This window comes from Falco peregrinus, chromosome 5, assembly GCF_023634155.1.
Source record: "Falco peregrinus isolate bFalPer1 chromosome 5, bFalPer1.pri, whole genome shotgun sequence".
Taxonomy (NCBI): Eukaryota; Metazoa; Chordata; class Aves; order Falconiformes; family Falconidae; genus Falco; species Falco peregrinus.
This window is the reverse complement of record NC_073725.1, coordinates 78154317-78174275: the sequence shown is the minus strand read 5'-3', so window position 1 is coordinate 78174275 and position 19959 is coordinate 78154317. Positions and strand designations below refer to the sequence as shown.

The 19959-nt window shown below is 57.7% G+C and overlaps 1 protein-coding gene across 1 annotated transcript in view; it reads right to left on the bottom strand.

The window, feature by feature from the left end:
• Positions 1 to 3374: 3374 nt before the first annotated feature.
• The window catches only part of LOC101917653 (ankyrin repeat and fibronectin type-III domain-containing protein 1-like), a 209135-nt gene continuing 192550 nt past the window's right edge, over positions 3375 to 19959 (bottom strand). The window contains exons 6-23 of the mRNA XM_027791883.2: positions 19602 to 19803; positions 19064 to 19271; positions 18558 to 18752; positions 18177 to 18290; positions 17463 to 17560; positions 15959 to 16049; positions 13714 to 13821; positions 13402 to 13501; positions 12658 to 12790; positions 11321 to 11440; positions 10722 to 10937; positions 10213 to 10379; positions 9742 to 9892; positions 8795 to 8963; positions 8368 to 8534; positions 7596 to 7806; positions 6610 to 7283; positions 3375 to 4581 (exon numbers count right to left, since the gene is read on the bottom strand). Of these exons, the coding sequence (XP_027647684.1) occupies positions 4294 to 4581; positions 6610 to 7283; positions 7596 to 7806; positions 8368 to 8534; positions 8795 to 8963; positions 9742 to 9892; positions 10213 to 10379; positions 10722 to 10937; positions 11321 to 11440; positions 12658 to 12790; positions 13402 to 13501; positions 13714 to 13821; positions 15959 to 16049; positions 17463 to 17560; positions 18177 to 18290; positions 18558 to 18752; positions 19064 to 19271; positions 19602 to 19803 (3412 nt within the window). The 3' untranslated portion in view covers positions 3375 to 4293. The remainder of the gene's footprint in view (positions 4582 to 6609; positions 7284 to 7595; positions 7807 to 8367; positions 8535 to 8794; positions 8964 to 9741; positions 9893 to 10212; positions 10380 to 10721; positions 10938 to 11320; positions 11441 to 12657; positions 12791 to 13401; positions 13502 to 13713; positions 13822 to 15958; positions 16050 to 17462; positions 17561 to 18176; positions 18291 to 18557; positions 18753 to 19063; positions 19272 to 19601; positions 19804 to 19959) is intronic.

Sequence of the window (19959 nt, the reverse complement as noted above, 5' to 3'; positions counted from 1 at the left end):
AAACAGATGAAAAAACCCTCACAGATTGTTCTGCAGCGTCATCTTTTGGTTCTCCAGAGCTCCTGGAAGAGGAGGCCACATGCCTCAGCTGAGGAGACCGGCCCCTGCCTCCCAGGGAAGGTAGGAAGCGCATCCCCATGCGATGCCCACAGCTGCCTTCGGACCCTGCATGCTGCCAGCCAGAAAGGAAACCCCAGAGCCACTTGGTTTGCTGTTGCCTGAAGGTCGGCAGGGGACAAACAGCGCTGGCATAGCCAGCTTTCCTGTTGAGCTCAGGTGTGTGGACAATGGGCTGCTCTCAATTCCTCCCAGCCCTTTGCTTCTGTCCCATCTCCCAGACGAGTGTTGCTCATTCTGCTCTAAGCCAGCTGAGGTTTTTAAGGGTGCCTCCCGCCGGGATGTGGGGTTGTCCAGGGCAGCTCAGTGCACAGCACCAGGTAGGGACAATGTGCGTGCAGGGCATCTGGGTGGCACACTGGCGGGGAGGGCGTTAATGCACACTGCAGGTGGGGTGCATGCCCAGTGGGTGGGTGCATGCATGTGTGGGCACAGCGGTGTTTGGGCCTGGACATCAGCAGCACCCGTGGCTGGCAGTTCTGGAGACGTGGGCAGTGCAGGGGCAGAGGTGTCTCTGCCTGGTGATACAGGTCTGTGCAGGCACAGTCTCCCAGGATTCTAGCCTGCTTTGCTCATTAAAATATTGGAGAAAAGGGATTTCTACAAGTAAAATTATGCCTCTTCCAGTTCCATCTCCACTGCTTCCCCATGGCAGGAGACAGCAGGGCTGAGATCAGGTGCCTGGGGGACCTTCCTTCATCGCCTGTGCTGTGGTGCACATGCCAGAGCGAGTATCAGGCTGGTCCCCACTGAGACAGTCCCTTCACCAAACCTCTGCCACTAGTGCAAGGAGACCTACCAGGACAAACGCTGTTAATCCTTGTGCTGCTGAGAATGAGTGCCCTGGCTGCTCCTCACCTGAGAGCACAGCTCATCACACCATGCTGGCTGCCAAAGCTGGTGGGAGGTTGTCAGCCCCATACCAGCCTTGCTCGGGCCACTTTCAGCCAGGTGCATGGCTTTGGGCTGAAGAAAGAAGGAAACAGAGAGCAGCTGAGTCATGGGAATGTGTTTGAAGAAGTTACAGAGCAAAGCTTGAGTGGCCTAACCCAGAGCCTCAATGCCCTTTAAGGCCTTGAGCCATTAAGACCCCAAAACCCACGTGTGATACAGCCTTCAAATATTAAAAACCAGCCACCACGTAAACAGCTCATGGCTCCAGGCTGGTTCAAGCAGCCACATGGGCTCCCCAGCCCTTAACACTGAGATTACAGCCTTACAGACTGCTGCATACAGAGCCTGCATGGTTTCTGCTCCTACTCCTTGGCCATGGGGAAGGGCAGGAGAGCATCTGAAGGCTTCAAGACCTGTTTGGAAAGAAAACATTGGGATGTGCCCATGAAGCCACCTAGGGATAGAAGGTGAATGTGAAAAGATGTAACCCCCTTGCAAAAGCCATTCTTCAAGAAACATTGTGCAGCAGAGCTTGCCCCAGAAAGCCCTCTTCTTCACCCAGGCCACCTTGCTCTGCTCTTGTGGTAGTCCCACCTTATTATGCATCATTTACCAGCACAGGGCAGAGGTGTCTGTAAAGTCCATCTCACGGGGCTGAAGACATGCTTGTAGGAGGACTGAAGCTTTCACCAAGACATCCCATGCCCAAGTGCCCCTGGTAGGGGATCTCCTACACAACTGCTACTCAACTCCCAACCTTCCCACTCCGGCTGCCTCCAACTCTGCTTCTACACAGGCCCCTGCTCTTTCCACCATCCTTTTCCACGCAAAGGGAGGAACTCCCATAAACCCACATACTGCTGTTGTTCCCTGCAGCCAAGTAATACACCCTGCTCTGTGGCCAGCGAGACCCTCCCATGGGCAGGGGATCTTCACTGGGAAATGTGGGTAACCAGACCCCAGCAGGGTCTAGTGGCAGAGCTGGCCCCATGCCCACCCTGGCCAGAGTCAGCGCCTGGCTTTGCATCACAGCCCCATCTCTCTTGATGGAGCAGGGCTCTAGAAATGGAGAACAATTGCTTAAGAAAAGGGGAAGCTTTTTTCCCCTCTGGGGTCAAATAAAAGGTCAGTAAGAGTTGCATGGATCTGTGCTCAGGAGCATCAGGAACACAGATGTAGCTTTCTGTACATAGCCCTGCTCTCATACTGAATTCACTGTGTGACTTCCAGAAAGCCACTTAATAGTTTTCTACCAGTTGTGCCTTCCCTCTCCTCTGCCCCAGGCTCCGAGCATCAGTAGGTGATGTGTGTGAACAAGCTCTTGCTAGGGAAGGGCTACCCTGCAGCTCCTGCCTCCTCGGGATGTCAATGCCCGTGGATGCCCAACACAGACAAACTCCATGGGAACCTCTGCCCACCCTGACCTGCTTCTTCCTTGACCTGGGGAAGTGGGATTGGTTTTAACTTGAGGCAGGAGCTGAGCAAAGGGGAAAGGAGATGGGAGAAATGCCTTTTTAAATGTTCCTTTGCCGCTTGCCTCCACGTCCCATGGCGGTGTCTGCGCTGACGTCAATGCGGTGCTGTTGATTTGCACCAGCTGAGGGGCTGGCACACGATCCTCCCCTTCAGAGTGGCTCTGACGCGGGGTGGCGAAGGGCTCGTGCTGGGACATATTCCTGCCCGCACCGCACAGCGTGCCGCCGGCTCTTCGCAGCAAGGCGAGGAACAACGAACTTGCAAGGAGCAACGGCAATCATCGGCAGGCAGACCCTGCACAGCTGCCTGCAGAGCCCCCACTCTCACCCCAGCACCCAGGGACAGGGGTCTGCTGCCCAGCCCTAACCCCTCAGTGCAAAGGGAAGGGGAGGGAGCTGGCTGCTGAAGAGGCACCAGCAACATGAGCCTCACCTTGTGAAGGACCGCTAGCCTCACACCTTGCTTGCTGCCACTCGCTTGAAAGTGTCTGCACCAGCTGCAATACAGCTGTGAGCTCTCACAGCCTTCCACGCTCTTCTCCTGGTGCTCTTCCCTCAGTGGAGGCTGCAGGACCGGATTAACGCATTTAACTGCAGATGCTCGGGCCCTATGACCATCGGGTTTCCAACACCACGTGGAGGTGACTGCCTTTGCATGCCAAAGCTTTTTTTACTGCCTTAGAGAACAACGAAGCCCAGAAAAACATTTTTAACTTGCACTTTGCTGCCACACATGTGATTTACACATTAACGTAAACCTCCACTGAGTGGAAAGCATCCCATTAAACACTCCAGGAAAGATGAGCTCAGTCCTTGAAATCAGGGCTAATCTGGGGGATGAAGGAACACCACACATCAAGCCGCAAGAAGGAAAAGAGTGATACGCAGTCAGCAGCAGTCATTTTTACTATAGACCACAGATCAGAAAAATAACCTTGTTAACAAGAGACCTAGTGGCTAACAAAATGTCATGCTATAGGACAAACAAGAGAGGCCAAGCACAATCACCAGAACAAAACGGCAACCGAGGAGGAAAGGAAATCCCAGGGTGGTGCGCAGGGTGCTGCAGAGGATGCCCTATAGCAAACCTCTACCGGTGGTATCAACACAGCTGCGTGCACATCTGTGTGCGCATGGGGCTGGCTGCGTGGACTCCTTTTGCCTTTAAAACAAGTCAAAGGGTTTTCACCTCTTACACAACTCCAGTGTCTCTAGCACAATTATTAATTTTTTTCAGGAAAAAAATAATATCATTTTGTTCCAAGAACTATGTGCAAGAATTGTTTCTCCAGGTACAGTGAAAGGAGGGCAGACAGAAAAGCACCCTTCTTAGTGCTGCCCTTGTGACTCGTGCACTCTCCTCACTGACACCACAACCCTCCCCAGCAATCCTCTGTGGCTTTGCCTTCAGTGATTCCCAAACAAGGCTTTTCAGAAAAAGAAGAAAGAAAGAAAAAAAAAAAGTATTGCTGCTTCTTCTTGTAATATTTTTCCTCTCTCTCTCCCCCCCTTTCCCCTTAAAAATGTTTACTTTCAAAAATTCCATTCCTGCAGAGATTCCTCCCAAGCTCTGAGGTCTCCGCACTCCACCCTCCTCTTCTGCAGTCAGAAAAACTGAGTCTCGATGTCTCTTTGGTTAAAAAAAGAAAAAAAAAATAAAAAAATAACACAAATAACACACAGCCCAGTATGATCCCATTCCACCCCGTGGACGCCTGATGAGAGGGTGTCTGTGGAAGAAGGAAGCATCAGAGACGAGCTGTCTGCTGTCTGGAAGCTGAGGTCCCCTCGGCCAGCTCTCCTCCTCTCATACAGTAGTCGCTGGTCCGTACTGGAGCACGAGAGGGGACGTCTCCTTGATCCGGACGTAGAACCGCCCCTCGGGCTGGGTGGTTTGGAGGGACAGAGGCAAGAAGTCATTGGGAAGCCACCGCTCGCTCTCGTCGGAGGCGAACACCAGTCCAAAGTGGTCCAGCTGCTCCTCACTGTAGCAGAAGGTAGCTGAGCCCCCCAACATGCTGCGGGAGACGTCGTTCATCTCAAGCACCACCAGCTTCACTACCTCCCCGGCGGACGTCTGGCTGGTGATGTGCAGCTGTGGAGAGAGAAAGGTGGGAGAAATGGACGATAAGGGGGAGGGATGAGGAGGAACTGGGGGACAGAGGTAGCACGCAGAGTGTCCTACAGTAGTCATTAGGGTGGAGGAAGAGCTGCCGCGATGGCGCCTGGTGAGCCAGTGGCAGCATCCTGGCACAGAGCTGTGGGCACACTGCACCTGGAGACCTGGGACCCAAACTCATGCACTGCTTTCTTGCCTCCACTGTACTGTCCGAGTCCTTGCAGCTCAACTCTTGCATGTGTCACCTGCAGCTCGTCTGCTCCACTCAGGCTGCCCCATCACCCCATTACCTGCAGCCAGAGAGGGGTAGTCTCAGCCTCGCTCCTGGCACCATGGAGGGATCTGCATCAAGTCCCTCTCATGAGCAGAATCCAGACTTTCAGGCCAGCTGAACCACAAGGGCTCTGCCAAACTAGCGGTGCTGAGCTGAAGCCTCTTTGGGAATCAGCACTAAACCTCGTCCCATTGACAAGCTCAGGGCTCTCCCACCAGCAGCTACCCTCACCCTGCCTATCTGCTTCCTTGGGGACTGCCCGCTGAATCCCAAATCCAGCCAAGAAAACAAGCCCATCTGGGCTCTGGTTGCTAATGACCGTTGGGAGCCCACTACTTGACTTCAAAGGCCCTAAAGCGGGACATCCATCCTCACTCAGGCAGGGCGACAGTTTCCTTTGGCACATCCGTAAGGGCTTGCAGAGCGCCGCGAGCAGTGCCCCGTCAGGGTGGTCCGAGCCCTCAGCCCACGTGAACTCTGCCAGCTCCGAACAATCATCGCAGGGCTCAGCTGATTTACACCAGCCGAGGAGCCTTTCCTTTGAACTTGGCTTTCTTTGAGAAGAACATCGTAAAACGCTTTCAAGCAGGCGTGTCCAGAGCTTTGCAACTTCAAAAGCCACGTGGGCAGCCCGCCAGGAACCCGAGGGCTGCACTTCAGTTGTATAGAAATCTATGGTAATTTTTCGAATGGAAAATAAATACTGCAAGTCAGATTCCCCTCTGCTTCCAATGTCCTCACCGTTTGTGGAGAAACCGGCTATCAAAACACCCCAGCAATAAAACCCATCAGTCCATCAGCTCTGTCCTTCCTCTGCCATTTCATGGGCAGGCTGCGCTCGGGCTGCTCTGTCAGCCTCGGCTCCGGGCACTGGGAACATGGGAAGGGAAATTTCAACAGGGGAAGGAGCTTCATTGCTGGGAGCAAAGGACGTGGCAGAGCTGGAGGGGGACCTGTCCGAGATGCGTGCCCTGGGATACCTCCTCCATAGGGATCCCACCCAGAGCAGGTGAGGATGATCAGACTGAGGGTGAGCTCTCGGTAGCAAAGCCCTCACAGAGAGGAACCAGGCTGCACAGCAGCTCCAGCAGACCCCAATGCCTGCAGCAAGGAGGCAGCTTTGCCTGCCTGCTCCCCTTTGTGGGCTGGAGATGAGTGGCTCCTGCTCTCCCTTCCGCAAAGGCACAAGGGGCTGGTGGGGGGGAGCACAGACCCTAGGAAGGGGAGGCTGTGGGGGGGTGGGGACAGGACGGGCGGGTGATGGCTGGGTTTCAGCTAGGGGGCTGATTTGTTTGAACACCAGGACATGGCAAGGGAAACCCATCAGTGTGACCTTTGCTCACTGCCTGCCCATGCTGGGTGGCACTAGCCTGCTGTCAGCTGCTGAACCACAGACCACGAACTGAACCGCAGCTCTACTGCCTTGTCCCCCCAAAATACTCTACCCCTGGCCCTGGCTCACTCCCTCTGCAGCACCGGCTATCGCTCCTGCAAAGCTGCACACTCTGTGCCGCACTGCCAGGAGCCCCATGACTACTGCAGGGACAGAGGGATGCAGGGCAGGAGGGCTGTGGCTTTCCAGAGGACCTCACCCCTGGGACAGTGGAGGATGGAGAGGGCAGTGACAGGCAAGGGACACACGACACCCTGCTGCCTGCCTCCCCACCCTGCCAGCCCTTTTTGTCCGGGCATGGCAGAAGCGCAATGCTGCCCTTCGCAGGCTCTGGTACCTTGACACTGGCCTCTTTGGAGAGTCCAGTTTCGTACTGAGGGCAGACCTGCAAGGCGACAGAGCCCGGCTTCTTCCCTCGGTTGGCCGAGCACCCAGGCTGCTCCGGCTGCTCTTGGAAGTTCTGAGTCCACTCAGCTGAGCGCGTCCGGAAGACAGGCTCAGAGCCCTGCCCACCCCGGCCACGCTCGGGGCTGCGTGTCGAGCCAGTCCCCAGCCTGAGCTGGCTGCAGTGGCCCACGGTCCTGCTCTCCGTCGGGGAGCTGTCGACGGAGCCAGGGCAGGACTTTCTGGCCACCTGGCAGAGCGGTTTGGGGAAGTCCAGGCTGCTGGTCCGAACGCAGTAAGCCTGCCGCTTCTCCGTGATGCGCAGCAGCTCAATCTGTCGGCTGGGCAGGACGAAGTCGCTGTCGTAGAGCTCAGGGGGCGGCCGGGGCTCCTCCAGTGGTGGTGGTGGTGGCGGCGGTGGTGGGGTCTTGAGCTCGTGGGTCTGCAGGACATCAGGGGCACTGTCCCGCAGGGTGCGGGCAACTCTCCTGCTGCAGCATTCGGGCCCAGAGGAGGAGTACACCAGGTCAAGCTCCTTCGGGCTCTGTGCCCTGCTGGAGTCATAGTCGCTGTCGGTGGCCAGGAACACCTCTGAGGAGCCCTCCTCGTCTGACAGCCCATGTGAGTCTGTGAGGAGTGTAAGAGAAACAAAGAGGGGCTCAGGCTTGCTGTTGGCAGCCCTGGCAGAGGGTTTACACCAGGCAGAGTCCAAGGCAGCTCCCAAGCGTTTACCCCCTTGCCATACACCTGTGCTGTGCTTGCCAAGGCGCAGGCAGAGCAGGTTCTGCCCCAGTCAAGACTGATTGCCCTGCCCAAACTCCCAACACTGGCTCAGCCTGCGATGCTACAGTGCAGCCAGCCAGAGCAGATCCTGGCCCCCCTGAACCCGGGCAGCCCCTGAGCCCACCTAGCATGAGCTTTGCAAAGTTGGGTCCTTACCCAAGTTGAGCTTACGGCTTGTCTCTGGCGAGGGTGCTGGGGAGGGAAGGTAGTCGAGGTGGGACGAGGTGGATTGGGTTTTCTCCTTTGTTGCACCGCCAGCCTCGCTGAGGAAGCCACTGAGAGACACCCCACAGGAGGGCTGCTTGTACCGGGCGTGTTGCAGGGCATCCATAATCCAGCGCATCTCACGCCAGATCTCCTCCATTTGCTGCCAGAATAGGAAATGAAGGATCCCTTTCAAAAAGCAAGCAACAAAAAAGCCCCACAGCAAAACACAGGGTCTCCTCAGACACCTTTCACCAGAGGTGAAAGCTCTGGGGGAATCCTCAAGCCAGAAAATCCCAAGAAAGTGCTCTCAGGCAGGAAGATGCTGCTTTGACCACCAGTGGCTGCTGGTTCAGCAGGACCTGCCTGCTGCAGGCAGGGGTACTGGGAAAAGGGGCAGCTTGAGGTGCTCTTTTGCACGTCCATCCCAAGAGCACTTCTAGGCCCTTTTCTACCAAGGTGGGGACCTGCAGAGCAGGAGCCTTTGGCTCTCTAATCAGCATTTTTAATTTGACTGTTGCAGTATGAAGTTGCTAGACAAAGCGCTGTCTGCTGCTACCCATCTGCCACATCAGAGAAGTGCCGTGGGGTCACAGCCACCAAAAGCAGTGAACAGCCCCAGTGCGGATGCTCCTGCAGCTCATCCAGGGCATGACTGCTCTGGCCACATCCCACAGGCACTGCTGAGCCTGGCTCCCTCCCAGCGCACTCCCACTCCGTGTACCTGGATGTAGTCCTGAACCTGCTGGTGCCTCTGCTTCGCGGTGGAGAGCTCAGCATCAGAGAATGCCTCCCTGAGGCTCTGCTGAGAGAGGAGCGACTCCAGCTCCAGGAGGGCTGACACCTGGCAGTACTGGGTGATAAACTCCCGGTCGTATGTGAAGAAGTGGACTGAGGAGAGGTAAAAAGAGATGGGGGAATGAAAAATATCATGTCCCTTGCTGTGGATGCCCTGCAGGCTCCTCCCCACTCACCCAACACAGGGAGGAGGCAACGCTGTCCTCTAGCTTGCGTGGACAGCCCTCAGCATCCCCCTTTACCCGTCCCTTCTCTCCTGGGGAAGCTCCAGCCCACCCCGCTGCCTGTCTCTCAGGTGGTCTCAGAGAACAAAGAGACCAGCAAGGCTGGGTTCTGGCATTCCCTTTCCTCACCTAGCTCGAAGATCTGTAACGGCAGCGTGAGGAAGCCAGAACGAGGGGTGTAGGGGTTGTTCTGCCCTGGAGCAGTGCAGACATCATCCGACGGAGGCAGCAGCAGCAGGAAGGAGACCTGGCCCCCAAAGTCCAGCACCTCTTGGCTGTACAGACGGAAATCTTTGGCCTGCAAGAAGACACATTTTTTTGCAGGTCACAGCTGAAAACCTCACCTAGTGGGCCCCCCACCGAGTCCTCATCCACAGAGGAGTCCTCAGGGACCAGCTGCAGACAGGGGACACTGCTGCTTCAGCACACAACCAGACACTCCTTGCTTCTGGCATAATCTGCACATCTGCCTTTCTGTCTTATTTCTCCAAAAAGTCTCCAAATTACTAGTCAAAGTGAATATGACAGGGTCGCAGAAGAAGTGCCACCAGTGATGGCCTCAGCCCTGCTCAGAGGGGTGCCCTTACAGCTGCCCGGCCAGAAGCACGTGTCTGGCACTAGGGCCGGTGGGCACCCTCCCAGCAAATAGTCAGCATGGTGGAGGAGGGATTTCTCCCCATGCAGTCTGGCCCAGGGGGCTGCAGCTCCATCCCACCACTGGCCAGGACCATCCCACTTTGGAGGGGCAGAGCTGGGCTGGTCTCATGCTGCAAGGGCTGAAACCAGGACCAAACCACATGACTATAATGCAAACCCAGATTCACCGTCCTTGCTTCGGAGGTACAGATGAGGGTAAGACAAACAGCTCCCGTGGACACTGTCCCTGGGCAGGCAGATGCCTCAGATGCTGGCTGTCCACCACGTGCCTTCTATTTGCATGGGACTAAATTCTCATCAATGCTTCAGGCCCCTAAAGAGGGACTAGGGCTGTGGTACCCTGCCTGCCACAGTGACCAACGTGGTGCTGCACAGCCTCTTCCCCTCCCTCCTCCCCAGACCTTGGCACCTGCCCATACCTCTTGCAACGGGATGTTGACCAGGGTCATCAGCTCCTTGATGGCCACTTGGAGCTCCTGGAACAAGTGGTTCTGGGAGGTCTCAGCCTCTGGCTCTGCAGGAACAGGCTCCTCCACGCTGGCCATCTTTTGCAGCCATTCCCATTCCTCCCTGGAGGACAGAGACACACGTGAAGGAAGGAGCAGCTCAGGGTGGATCTGAACATGCAATTGGGGCAAGAGCTGTGTTTGCTCAGCTGTTCCTCCCCCAGATGGTGCGGCACCCCAAGGGGTGTGTGAACTGCGGAGGTAGAAGGGACCTTGCATTTGCTCCAGCTCCAGGCTCTCCTGCACAGCAGGCAGTGGAGCTGAGAGGGAATATTACATGGCTGCCAGGAGCCTGAGAGCAGAAGCAGGAGGTGATAGGTGCTCTTAGGCTAGGTGGCACAGAGGAGCCTGGCTGCTCCAGGCGAGCTGCCCTGCAAGCCCCACCTGGAGATGTTGGGGTTGGAGCGAATCTTGACATGGCACAGGATGTTGGGGACCCTCTCCGGCACCAGCACTCGGATCTGATCCACAGCACTGCACAGCTTCAAGTAGCCCAGGTAGAGCCCCGGGGAGAGGGCATGGCTGCTCCGCTGGTGGTAAGCCAACTTGTCCTGAGGAGAAAGGCACCGCTGGGTAGAGCAAGCCCTCGCAGCAGGGCTTTCTCATACCCTCCCATGGCACAACCAGCCCAGCCAGTGGATGGGAAGTAGTAGAGCAAGTACAATCCAGTGCTGCTGGGATGAATCCGGCACCAGCCTGACGCCTCCCCTCAAAGCAACAGGATTTTTGCAGGATAATTGGGCTCTGCTCCCCCTCTACCCACAGCCAGGGCTGAACCCTTGGTGGCCCAGGCTCTGCTGTGGCCTTTCCAGCTTGAGGGGGAGCAGGGAGCGCTGGTGGTCCCACAACAGAGCCCACTGCAATACCCTACCACAACGGCACCAGAGCAGCACCTGGATGGAGATCAGCAGTGTGTCCAGAGCAGTGGGCTCCTCCGGGGAGGACACAGACTTGCGGCTGGTCTGCAGCTTGCAGATGGGAACCCAGCGGACGCTCTCAAAGGTCTGGTTGGTCTTCACCTCCTTCAGGGTGACGATGAGGATATTGCCCTGCTTGTCTTTGACGGGCTCAAAGAAGACCTGTCCCAGGTCCTGGATGCCCAGCAGCCCCTGTGCGATGGGATGGGAAGGCAGGAGAATGCAGAATGTCAGGGGACATCCTCGAAGCACAGTGCTCTGTGGGTCTGGGCAGCTGGGATATGACTGGCAGCTGCCTGCTGGAAACCAGCCTGCCTGGCAAAGCACTCTCTGGCAGCCCCCAGCTCTTCTGCACAAGATTACCATGAAGCCTGACACCTCATTGCCCCATGACCAGGGTCCTGCCAGGTAGGACAAGGCAGGGGCACCCAGGCCTGCCACTGACCAAGCTTTGGGCAGGATAAGCAGAGCCTGGGGTTTTCCTGCCTGTGGTGCATCCATGTGCTGCTCCTAAGGGAGCCCAGCCCACAGTGCCCCCAAAAAAGCACTCACTCCCTGCCCAGGCCTGCCCTCACCTGCATTTGCGAGATGGCCAGCAGCATCTTGAAGCGCGTCTGCAGGATGCAGGAGCAGGACGACTGGGAGACGGTGACACACTGCCGCAGCCACAGGATCTCATCCCACATGCACGATACCTGCAGCACAGCAAAGAGCCATCACCACCAGCTGCCGCTGCCCACAGCTGGTTCACACAAAGGTGTCTGGGGGAAATCCATTTGCCTTTCTGTTTGAGCTGGGTTAGGAATGTGCATGGGCACATACTGCCTCACAGCAGGGGTGCAATTTCCTGTGCCAAAGGCACCCCAAAATGCCTCCAGAGCCTGTACCTGAGGGAAGCATCACGCTGTGTCCACTCAGTTATCCATCTGCATCTAGGACTGAGACTTCCTTAATTTTGAGTAGAAAATAGCCAAGAGAAGAAGGGAGAAGACAGCCTTCTCCCTCAGTAGATAAGGACCATCCAGCAAAAAATTTTGGCCCTGAGCTGCCCACCTGCCCTCTCACTAAGCTTCCTGACAGCAGAGGACCTGGCAGCAGCACCCTGCACATCCTGCTCTCTAAAACGGAGGCAGAGCTGCCATGGCAGGATGCTGTGGTGAAGCAGTTAAACAGCTGAGAAGCCACTGGCATCCCTACGGAGAGGCAGCGCCCACCCGTCGCGGCACGCAGCCTGCCCAGCGTGGCACTGGTCCATCGCCCACCCATCATGGCACACAGCCTGCCCAGCGCGGCGCCGGTCCATCGCCCACCTTTGGGCTTCCAGGAGCTGGGGTGGAAATGCCATTCCCTGGTGGTTTGTTGGTCCGTGCTGAGCCCTGGTGAGCAGCAAGCCTGCAGCTGCCTGTGCTGCCAAGCCCCAGCGCCCGGGATGCAGGAGAAGCCACTGCCAGTCAAAGGCAGCAGTGGTGTGTGATGCCTGCCTGGCTCACCCTGGCATCCTGGGCTGCTGCTGGCTCTCAGTGCTCTGCCCTGTGGAGTGTGCGAGGGCAATGGCACAGCCCAGGCGCTGCCAGATGTGTTGTCTGGTGCGAACAGCTGGAGTAGCTCATGATCACTTTGTGCCCGTGGAGGGTCCCCGACTCTGCTCCCAGCCCCATATTGGACCCAGTCAGCCCCAGCGAGAGCCCCGCAGTGCCCCACGCATGACAGGCACTTCTGCCTGCATGGGCAGCGCCAGGGAAGGTGCTGCAATGAGTGTGTTCTGCAGATGGTGACACCCCTGAGGACATAGTGGCTGGGTTGGTGGTCATCATCAGCAGCACCCAGGGTGGTGGCCAGGCAGAGAGAGATGTGTCAGGAGACACACTGCTGCATGCCCCAGCACACAGCACAAGGTCCCTGGGCCACCCACCTTGGTGAACCAGAGAAAATCCTGCATAAGCAGGCACGAGTAGGTGTCATCAATCTCCACCAAGGGGATCTGGTCTTCATGGGTCACCAGGATGTTATCATCCTTGTAGAAGATGGCTGTCAGGTAGAGGCCCCTGCATGGGAGGGATGACAGACTTCAGTGTTGCCCACAGCTACCAGCTTCATTTCCCAAAGGGTCCGTCTCCCAAGGGCAGACAACATGTGCTGCCCCAGGTCTCAGCTCCCCTCCAACAGCCCATGGCAGAGCAGGCACACGGCCCGTACAGGAGCAGGAACAGGAACATGATGCTGCCAGCAAGGCAAGCCTGGCTGATGCCACAGCTGATGCCATGGCCAATGCCACAGCCCGCACAAGGGAGGACAATGGGGCCAGGCTTGTGCAGGAGACACACTGGGGTACCTGGATGCCAAGTGTGAAGGTGGGCAGTGGAAAGGTGGTGGGGTTCGAGGAGGGGAAGGTGCTGTGTGGCACTCAGAGATGGTGCAGGGATCTGGGTACGGGTGCAATTTGGCCAGCCCAAATAGAAACACCAAGGAGAAACCGATTTCTGGGCACTAGGACCCATCTCCACTGACACTCCCAGCTTGCTACAGGCAAGGACCTACCTCTGAGCATGCCCAGCCCCCACCTTGCATGCACAGCTCCCAGCTGTACCCAGGATGCACAGCCCTATGTCCCTGCTGGGGAAGGTCTTATCATCACCCCCGCGCACCAGCCTCTCACCGCTTCAGTGTCTTTAGAAACTTGCTGCCAGGGTGGAAGAGGTGCTTGAGGCTCTTGGAGACAGAGTGCTTCCTGCTCTGGGGTTGGTTCTTGCAGGGCTCTGGGGAGCAGAGAGCAGAGGATGCTGCAGCAGGAGATGAAGAGGTGCACCAGCAGCCTGTGGCACAGCATGCCAGCCCAGTGGGAAGGCTCTGCCAAGGTCTCCACTGCCTGAGCTGTCTCTCTGCTATGCTTATCCATGGGATAGATCTATTCCCAGCACCACCCCAGCCCCCTGGACCATGCCACAACCCTGGCGTGACATGCACTCACCGTGGCAAACACAGTGCTGGTGGACAGTCTTCACCTGCCCCAGCAGGTGGTCCAGAGCTTCAGCTTGTCCCCTTCTCCGTGGGGCGCGGCCATCATACTCCCGCCAGTCTGTGGGGCATAGACCAGCATCACCCCCAGCACCCCTTGGCCTGGGGGGAAAAATGGTTTCTGCACCCTCCTCCCCATGTCACGTCACCTCCTGGTACCCGACCTGTGTGTCCCACAGGCACAGCAGCAGTTGTGGGTGCTGTGCACCTCTGGGTGGGCTAGGCTTTGGGAGATGCCCAGTTTTGTGCCACTCTTCCCAGGACCACCCCAGCTCTGCACAGCACCCCATGGCCACTGGCCACCCCACAGCATAGCAAGGATGCGGCAGAGGGAAAGAACAAGGTCCCGTCTGTTGCTGCCACACTTCACTGGCCTTAAAAAATAAAATTCTTTCCAGTGTCTTCCTCCAGGTCTTCCCCAAAGCTGCAGCTTTCCCCAGGCGAGTGCAGAGAGTTGGGCTCACCTCGGCAAACACATAAATAAGCTCTCCTGCCAGTTCCACCCATTGCGAGACAGCAGCAGGACTGGGAGAAGGGCTGGGGACCCACCGGCGCTTCTACGTTAGCTTTACATTAATTGCTTTAAACACCCCCTGTGTCCTGCCTGCTGCTGTTTTCCATGGAAAGTTCAGCTCTGTTAACTTTGGCTGGGGCTTGCCACTATTTTTAGGAGCTTTAAAAACACCCAGGGAGGTGCCTGACTATATTCTGCTGGGCCAGGGAAGGATCTTTACCGAAGGAAGAAATATTAATGGAGATAAAAATAAATAAATCTCACTCATGTCTGATTTACTTCAGACTCACAGTATCAGTGATGCATGGATCTTGGTCACAGGGAGTGTGACACATTCAGGACTGCAAAGGGGCTTTAAAGTGGGTGCAGACATGACCAACACCCGCTGGCAGGACAGGGTAAAGCCAGGGCGATGGAGTGCACACATAGGCTCACTATATGCACTCATATACATGCAAATATATTTTTGCACCTTTCCATACCAGTATAGCACTCGCCGTATCCACAGCTAGAGCTATGCATGGTGGCTGCACATCTCTGGCCCCACTGCTGTTCATGTGCTGCCAGACCTGCACCTTGACCCATATGCGGTGCATTTGCTGCTCATGTGCAGCAGCATGCTCGGTCCCTCACTGCCTGCAAGCGCGATGGCAGGGGCCACGTGCCCACCACCCTGCTGCCTGCCCGTCAGGCTGGGCTCAGCCTCCACCTCCCCGGATGTGCGGGGGGCTGCTTCTTACACATCCGCCAGTGCTGATCCTGTGGGACTGCCACACAGTGGACACCCACTTTGGGACAGGTGGCGAGGGGCAGAGGCCACCTCAGAGATCGCTCAGCCCTGAGCTTCACCTTCTGGGGCTGCTCCTTCCAGTTCAGTCCTCCTGGCCTGTCTCCCCTAGCACCCTGGGGTGACTTGTGTGATATAGGGTGGCTTTTCCTCCCCTACTTGCCCTGGTGCCAGCATGGGGAGGAGAGTGCTGACAGCTCACAGCTGGTCTCTGGTGGGGCTTGTGACCCCCATCCCAGCTCGATGCCAGGGAATGCAGGTCCCTGGGGCTGGGCTGGATGGGTAAGAGCATGTGGTGGCACAGGGAGGACTCCAGGCCCACTGCCACCCAGGACTGGGAGGGCACCTCCAGGGGCTGAGTTGGGGCATCCCACCACATCTCCCCTCAGCATATGCCAATTGTGGTTTTGCACAAGCTTGGCCACTTTGGGGCAGATGTCACTGAGCAGTAGGGACTGACCCCTCCCCAAAAGCTGCCCCGCACTGTTACGAACCTCTGCTAAAAAACACAGGGATGTTTTTCCTTCCTACAGAGGAGATGGCTGCATTGCTCTCCTTTGAACTGAGAAAGCACAACATCCGCTCTCCTAGCTTCCTCCTTATGATGAGCTGATCCACGTGGTCTAAAAGTGCTCAGCCTTTGTCAGGCAGCCAGGAGGATTTCAGCTTGAAAAATCAGTATTTGGCAAAGCTCCTGTTACCTGGAGGCAGAAACCTGGACCCCCGGGCACAGCCTCCCTGCCTGGCCTAAGACCCAGATGCTGCCTCTGCTCCCAGGCCCACTAGACCCCATCCCAGCAGTGAGAGGGACCCCCAGATGGCACAAGGAGCTGTCACCTCCCCACCTCTGCCCTGCAGCCAGTGCCAGATACCGCAGGCATTCCCACTGGTACTTACTGGAAGGGATGGCGAAAGGGGGCACGGAGGCTTGCGGGGGACCCCAGCCCTTCATGTTATAAGCAGACACCTGAACGTAGTAAGCTGTGCCCTGCAAGGAGGGAAGCCACATCAGTGCACCGGCACTTCTCCCAGCTCGGCATGCAGGGGTACGTTTCCCCCCAGCCCAGTACACCACAAGCAGTACTAAACTGGGAGACCACAGCCCACTGGCTCTGACCTTCCCTAGCTGTACAAAGCTCTTGTTATCAGACACTAGAGAGTCCCACGGCCCGGGTGGGTGGTTCTGGGGGGAAGCAAAGGATGGGACATTGCAAGTGCCCCTTGCCAGGAGATGTGCTGACCCCAAAGACATGGGGCTTCCACAGCCTGGAGGGTCAGATGCTGCCTTCCTGCTGCGACGTGCAAGGAGACATGGAGCTGGCCCAGTGCTGTTGAGGGCTTGTGGCACGGCGACAGTGATTAAAGGTCTCTGATTAAAGCCCAGTCAAGCTGCCAGATGTTGCAAAGCCTCCAGGCACTCATGAAGGTGGACAGAAGCCTGTGAAGCAGCTCTGAAAGCATGATTGATGGGCTTGGGCCAGCTCCTTGCAGCGGCGCTGCTCTGGGCTCAACTCAAGCCCCGTTCTGGCAGGCACCAGGACAGCTCCTGCCCTAACAGCAGCTCCTGGGCTCTGGCATCACTGCCTGGGCTAAGCTCCTCTACCTACATTGAGGGCTTTCCCTGCTTCTCGAGCCAGTGGTCCCTGCCTGCCCCAGAGCTTTGGCACTGCGCCCCCTGGTAAGGGCAACCCTCTCCATCCCAGCATCTCCCCGTGTTCCCATCCCAAGCTCCATCCCACCACAGTCCCCATCCTGCCCCGTCTGCCCTCCACTGGTCCAGTGTGTGCTGGGGACAGGATGGCAGCCCCCGGGGAGGAGACAGCTGACAGGCAGCATGGCCCCTGCGGCTCTCAGGGAGATAAAACAGCAGGGAGCCCCAGACCCAACCAGCCTGTGACCTTGCTGGGCTCCCAGGGATGGAGACAGGGCTGGTCCCTTCTCTCCAATGAGCAGCGGGACCGGCGTGAGAGGTCGATTTGTGCAGGTGGCAGAGGAACGAGCCACTGATTTATTGCCCAGGAAGAGCAGGGGTGGTGACGGGAGCGAGGTGGTGGACAGAGGATAAATCAGGCGCTCGGTGAATGGGCTCATTCTGCCTTTCACTCGAGAGTCCCCAGGCACCCTGTGCAGGGGTTTCCCCACTGCCAGGGCAGCTGTGGCCATGCAGGGACAGACAGACGCCTCTCCTGGCCCCACGCTCCCAGCTCTGCCCGCAGGCTGTGCTGAACATGGCACGCACCGCGGCACAACCCTACCCCTCCTGCTCACAGTGAAGCCCCGTTCCCTCCCCGCACTGGCTGAAGGGAACGACCCCACAGACTGCACCGTGGCCAACGGCTTCTTCCAGCTGTGGGGTCTCCCCCTGCAGTGCAGACCCCCGTGGTGCACCCTGAGAGCTCACCGACACCAGCCCCCGGATGGTGAAGTGCAGGTTCTTCAGCTTATCAATCACGGCCTCCCCCAGCGGTGGCGAGAAGGTGGGGGAACAGCTCCACTCCACTGAAAGCAGAAGAGAACCCCAAGGTGCCACATGGCCCCGGAGCTGGGACAGGCTTCCAGGGCTGGCTGCAGCCTCTCGGGGCCCGCAGCTGCACAGGGAGCAGGGGCAGCAGCATGAAGGCAGGGGAGACAGGGGAGAGGGGGACCGGCACAGGGAGCTGCAGTCCTCCTCACCAAGCCACATCAGGTGGGGTCAGCACCCTCAAGCGACAGGTCACTAGTTGGGGATGGAGGAAATTCTTCCAGAAGCCAAAAATATCTGGTTTAAGTGGGTGACAGGTGCAAGAGTGGCAGGATGGCAAAGCTCCCCCCTGGCGTGCAGTGTGAGTGGGCAGCAAACAAGTGGCACCTCAAGTTTTGCCTTGGTGTAGGACAGTGGTTTGGTCTAGCTCAGACCATCTGGGGGTGACCAGGCTGTGCAGCAGCAGGCAGCCCTAGCTACTCCTGCACTTGAGCACAAAGGTGGCTTGACAGCGGCTTGGCAGCACTGCCCATGTTCCCAGCACGTTGGTGTGGCATGCATGGGGTGAGCGCCCCAGTACACCCCACTGGCACACTCAAGGCACCTGCCACAGCTACATGACCCCTGCACTGCTGTGGAGACCCCGGTCTTTACCTTTGTACTTGGTGACAACGGCCGAGTTGACACTCAGGGGCTCCCAGAAGGTCACCTGCACCGAGGAGCTGCTGGCCACGGAGAGGTGGACATTGGTGGGGGCATCTGGCACTCCTGGGGGCAGAGAAGGCAGCGACCACTACAGTGAGGATGGTCACCCTGAACCCCTCAGTGTCCCTCCTGGGCCTCCCCCCACTCCCAGGGACATGTTTCCAGAGTGCTCAACCCCGTGCAACCGTACAGCGAGACCCAGTTACAGGGCATGGGGATTATCTGATGGGTGCCGGTGCAGCCCTGTGCCCAGACCTCACCCAGCCCTGGCTCCTTCCTTCAGTGTGGGGGTTGCCCCCCAGCCCTCCAAGCCCTCCTGTGGGCACTCACGGGCATGCTCAAACCCTGCCTTCATGCGCTTGTAAAGCCGGTATCGCCACTCCCAGGCCTTGAGCTGCTTCTCCTTCTCAGAGCAGTCAGCGTTGGGCGCCTCATTCACCACCTGCGCTGTCAGCTCATTGACGCGCTGCTCTGCTTCCCGCACCAGCGTGGAAAGGTGCAGTGAGCGGCTCTCCAGGCTTACAACTGTGGGGTGGGTGAGCACGGCCACGGGTCCAGGGCAGGGAGCCAGAAGGAGGGAAGAGAAGGTGGTTAGAGCAAGCCCAGGCTCTGCTGGCACCAAGTCCCCACCCCAACACTCCGTCCTCCCCTCTGTGTCCTGCTCCTGGGCTCCACTCAAGAGCATGGCTCCACTTGAGCCTATGCTACAGAATGTACCAGTTTCCCAGAGCCCAGTGACCACCTCCCCACCCAGATCCCACTGCCTGGGGTGTTCCACCCCACCAAGATGGAGACCCAGGTGATAGGCATGGCACAGCTTCCCCACACCAACTCACAGTGCGGACTCTCCTTTGCTCCTGCCTGCAGCAGGGCCCTGGCGATGGGAGCATTGTTGGTCATGATGGCGATGTCCAGGGGCAGCAGCCCCTCGCTGTTGGGGGTGTTGAGGTCCAGCTCCTCAGGGCTGTACTGCTTCAGCAGCTCCTGGACCCTGTCTAGATCCTGCAGCTCCACAGCCTCAAAGAGGGCAGCATTGCTCTGGAACTGGGTGGAAGGAGAAACAGAGGTTGGCTGAGCATGGGGTATCCTCCTCCACCCCACCAAACACCTTAGAGTCCCTCACCAGCATCCCACAAACCCAATGAGGAGGGGGATGCCCTGGTCCCAAGGGCTTGGGAGCACCAGCTCTTTGCAGGCAGAACCGAATGATGCTGAGCAAACACCTGGACCAGCTCCAGCTGAACTCGCTCCAGGGCAGCCTCACTTAATACATTCTTGTGCTTCCACCCAGATGACAGCATTGTCCACACAGGGACACCCCCATCCCCGCCTTCCCAGCCACAGCAGTGCTGGATGGAGCCAGCAGGCACTCACCACATAGGACTTGCGGAGCTTCTCCTTCTCGCCCCGTCCCACCAGGCTGCCCTCATCGAAGGAAGTGTAATTGACTCGGAATTTCCCTGACAGGTTTCGGTAGAGCCTCTTGGCTGCGTTTGGTGAGGAAGGGCCCGGTGGCTTCCTGGCCTGTGCCAGCTGCAGGTCCCGCATCTGCTGCGTCATTTTAGGGGAGGATGACCTGGGAAAGGGCAAGAAGATGTGGGACAATGAGGCATGGAAGACATGCCAAAAAGGCAGAGGCACATCTGCAGCATCGGGACCGGGACCAAGGCATGACCCAAGAGAGCCAGAGCAGTGCCAGCACAGCACCAATGTGAGCAGCTGCAAGGCAGAT